Source organism: Gavialis gangeticus, unplaced genomic scaffold (genome assembly GCF_001723915.1).
Source record: "Gavialis gangeticus isolate Ggan-Ray unplaced genomic scaffold, GavGan_comp1, whole genome shotgun sequence".
NCBI classification, from domain to species: domain Eukaryota; kingdom Metazoa; phylum Chordata; order Crocodylia; family Gavialidae; genus Gavialis; species Gavialis gangeticus.
In genome coordinates this window covers 3,510,081-3,513,904 of record NW_017729000.1, presented here as the reverse complement: position 1 = coordinate 3,513,904, position 3,824 = coordinate 3,510,081, and the positions used below count along the sequence as shown (strand labels likewise).

Here is a 3,824-nt window from a genome sequence, read left to right as displayed (position 1 = left end):
AGGTCCCTTCCGACCCTAGAAACTATGAAACTATCACTCTTTCAAGGAAAGGCAATAAGTCAGAGGGTATCGGGATCGGGCTACCTAAAGAACCCTGCAGCAGCTGATTAAAACTAGGGAAGCGTTTCATGCCCAGGAACTTGGTAACTGGGCTGTTCAAACTAGAGCTTCTGCAGGGAAACTAAGATAAGCTCAAGGTTAGTGACTACCTGTTGGCGAGACTCTATCTGAGAGCTCCTGCTCCTGGGCTTCCTTTTCAGCCTCATGGTCTGACATTTCATTCTCATCCAACGCGCACTCCTTTACGCTTTCGTCGCCATTTACTGCCTCGTTCACATCCTGCTTTGCTGGACTCTTTCCCACCAGCTTTTTCTTCTTCTTGGCTTTGAGTTTGGGTTGAAAACTCCTTTTCTTCTCCAGCTCTATGCCTTTTTTTCCTGGGAAGATTGTAACACGGATTTCAGAGAGAACGATGTGGTTGGAGGTTAGCCTACTAGCTTCCTGCCTCTGGAGAGTAGAGTTCACATTTTGGTTTAAACTACCTAGTCTAGATCACTGGAAATCTTCACTGCAGCCCTGTCCAATCCTGCATGCAGAGTATTTGCTTAAGCTCTAGCAGGCAGATTTGAACCTAAAACAAGTATTATCACACAGTATTTGATTAGTGCCCCCAGCCACCTCTTCAGCAATGAATCCTCCATAACACACACTGACCTTTTGGGGGGTGGCTGTGCTCTTGCTTTGAGGTGAGCCATTTGTGCACACAAAAGTCGTCTCCCCCTGTATACACTGAATCTGGATCCACTGGGGACCACTGAACACAGAGCAGCCGGCCCCGATGCCCTCGGTAATTGGACAGAGGCTCCTCCTTCAGAACATCCCACACCTGAAAACAAACAGCCCTTTAGAGAAATCACAGAGCTAAAGGTGTAACACTGCGCAAACTACTCTTCAGTAGGCACTAGACCAGGGGTGGGCAAAATGCGGCCTGGGGGCCGGATGCGGCCTGCCAGGCCATTCTATCTGGCCCGTGGGGCCCCTAAAACATTTATAAAATCAATATTTATCTGCCCTGGGCTGCCTGTCATGTAGCCCTCGATGGCTTGCCAAAACTCAGTCAGTGGCCCTCTGCCCAAAATAATTGCCTGCCCCTGCACTAGAGTTTTACATTCAGAGAATTCACAGGCTAGATAACTTCAAGGACAAGCAGCATGGAATGGAAATTTCCATTTTCAACCAGCTCTGCCTTTCTACTTTTCCCAGAACTCTGCAAGCTTCCTTATTCTGCACAATTACTTCACTTCCTGGTGCGTTATCCCAATGTAATTCCAACTGTTGCTATTTCATGTTCCCACCAAACTTAAAGGCATATCCTGGCTAAAGAAGCAAGAGACCTGTCACCTTACAACTCCCCTCCTACAAGCTACTACAATTCCCAAGACCATTCTCTTCTCTGAACTAAAGCAGCACATGGTTTCCATTTAGAAACAGACACTCAAGAGAAAGATAGAAGAACAGTGGTTGAACACCCTGCTACCAGATTTCTGCTGTGAAGTTTGCAGCAACACCCAAGTTCAGCTGGCAAAAACCTACCCCTGGACCCCTACACCTTGCCATTAATTTGATTTAAAAATCTACAGAAGGGAGAATTTGAAACCAAAAGGAACACAGTAAGAAGTAAACCCAGAACAATACCTGTGCAGTGCCATCGTAGCAAGCGGATACCAGCCTCCCTTCATGGTGCGGACTCCAAGACAGACTTGTGATTTTAGCAGTGTGTCCTGCCAGAGTGCGAAAAGGCTCCGTTATTGTCGGAGGAGTTTCTGGAGGGCTCTCTGAGAAGAAAAAAGAGAGGGGTTGGGTAAGGCTGGGTGGACAACGCATGCCATTTCACTCAAAATGGATATTAAATTAGGCCACATTTTCTGGTAGGGGGCCATGCCTGCATTAAGTCTGCCATGGCCAGATTTGCACATGCAAATATAGATGAGTAACTACACAAACACCAGAGCAAATATAGATGAGTAACTACACAAACACCAGAGTCATTGTGCACTGAAAGCTTGGCTCAAATCAAACTGCCTATAGCTATGTCTTATTAGCTTCCTCTGATGAGCGCTCTGGGAGAGGGTAAGCACAAAGGACTACCAACAAAATCAGTTTCTTTCAGCTGGCTCCATTCACATACGCTGGACTCCATTCCAGCATCTCACAGATTCATTTCTTTCTCACTCCATACTCAAGGCATTCTCCCTGTGCAGCAACTGAAGTAGTTCTTAGTTTCTTTTCACATGCATCTAACAACACTGAGAAATACGTAGGCTTTTCCTGTGGGGAAATTTCTCCTAGGTTAATTTGCTCACAGATTTCTCTGCTTGCATTTCCTTTGCATTTCAAGGTTGGAATGTCAGGTAACCTCTTTAGAGAGCAGAAACATGCAAGTGCCCCCTCTTACCAGAGAGGAGTCTGACCCTCCTTTAACTCTTACTACCAACATCAAACCTTATGCTGGCCTGGAAATGATTCCCAATGAAATAGAAGGTGCTTCTTCCCACCCTTGTAGCCCCCAACATTCCCAAGCCCTGCTGACACACAAAAGTAACTCCCCTCACCCCGAATAATTATTCTTAGAAGAGTGGACAGAGACAACAGCCTACTCCTTTAGCATCATGGGGTAAAAGACAGTAGGGGAGAGACTTTGAAAAGCCTAAGGAAAGAAAAAAGGCTGAACCAGAAAAGAAGCAGCTGTGATCACCTATGATGCTCTTCAGGTTTTGCACGTAAATGACAGCATTGATTGAACCCGAGGCAATCAAGTAGCTCAGCTCTGGCTGGGTCCCATGCTCATGGTGCCAGCAAATGGCATTAATCAGTTTATGATGCTGCTGGATGATGCAGAGCAATTTCAAGTTTGGAGCCTGAAATATTTCAATTGATCTGAAATTTAAAAATAAAGCGTCAGACATCTGCAGATCAGTGAAAACTGCTCTGCTTTTAGTACTTCCCACCCGAACAAAAATGTCATTGTACAGAGGGTCTGAAGGTTGAACACAAGCAAGAATGGTTTGACATGCTGTGGCCCTTTGATACAGGTGAACCTGAATTTGGCTCATATCCTGGCTTTAGGACCCGTTTTCACTTGTGGGCAGTTGTCAAAAATCACTATACAGCCCAGCATGATGGACTGTCTGTGCTCATGAGAGGCTCAGTATTGGGATAGTTAGCATGCAGCACGCTTTACCGAGATGCACGGGCAGCAGCACTGCGCTGAAAGAACTTCCTGCAGCATACCCAGCTCTGGGTCAGGCTAACTGTTTTACTAACATGAACATGAGCCAACACCTTGATAGGGCTGAAGGTCAAGAGATAACAGGGCAGCACAAGATACCTCTGCCTCACTTTGCTTATTCTAGCTGTTGATTGTTTAATCAGCATTAACTGGTATGTTTTAAACCTACCCATCCTCATTACCAAGAGCCAAGATTTTGCCATCTGGTTTCCAGCTGATCTCAGTGCGAGCAGGCATTTTGTGCTGGAGAAAGTAAACAGAACTATTATCAGTAACTCCCACAAACCTGTGACTCTTTCCTCTATAAATCCAACAGAGCAAGCTCAGCAATCACACTGGGAGTTTACAGTTAGACAACATCTAGAAAAGGAGAGTCACCGCGAATGTCCAATGTGCAGACCACTTTGTATAGGTAAAGGGCCAGCCTAAGTAAAAGAAAAAAAAGAAAGCTTTTTTTCTTTTCTTTTTTTTTTTTTTTTTTTAAAGGGGGGTCAATTACTGGGGAAAAGGGACTTTGGGGGTGGGGTTGAATTAT

At 45.4% G+C, this 3,824-nt stretch overlaps 1 protein-coding gene across 2 annotated transcripts in view; it reads right to left on the bottom strand.

Annotated features, from left to right (window-relative positions):
* Positions 1-3,824, bottom strand: part of GEMIN5 (gem nuclear organelle associated protein 5) — a 32,779-nt gene that overhangs the window by 18,228 nt on the left and 10,727 nt on the right. For both annotated transcript variants that reach the window (XM_019506091.1, XM_019506092.1), the window contains exons 12-16: positions 3,459-3,532; positions 2,756-2,937; positions 1,696-1,835; positions 715-886; positions 210-437 (exon numbers count right to left, since the gene is read on the bottom strand). In XM_019506091.1, coding sequence (XP_019361636.1) covers positions 210-437; positions 715-886; positions 1,696-1,835; positions 2,756-2,937; positions 3,459-3,532 — 796 coding nt within the window. The remainder of the gene's footprint in view (positions 1-209; positions 438-714; positions 887-1,695; positions 1,836-2,755; positions 2,938-3,458; positions 3,533-3,824) is intronic.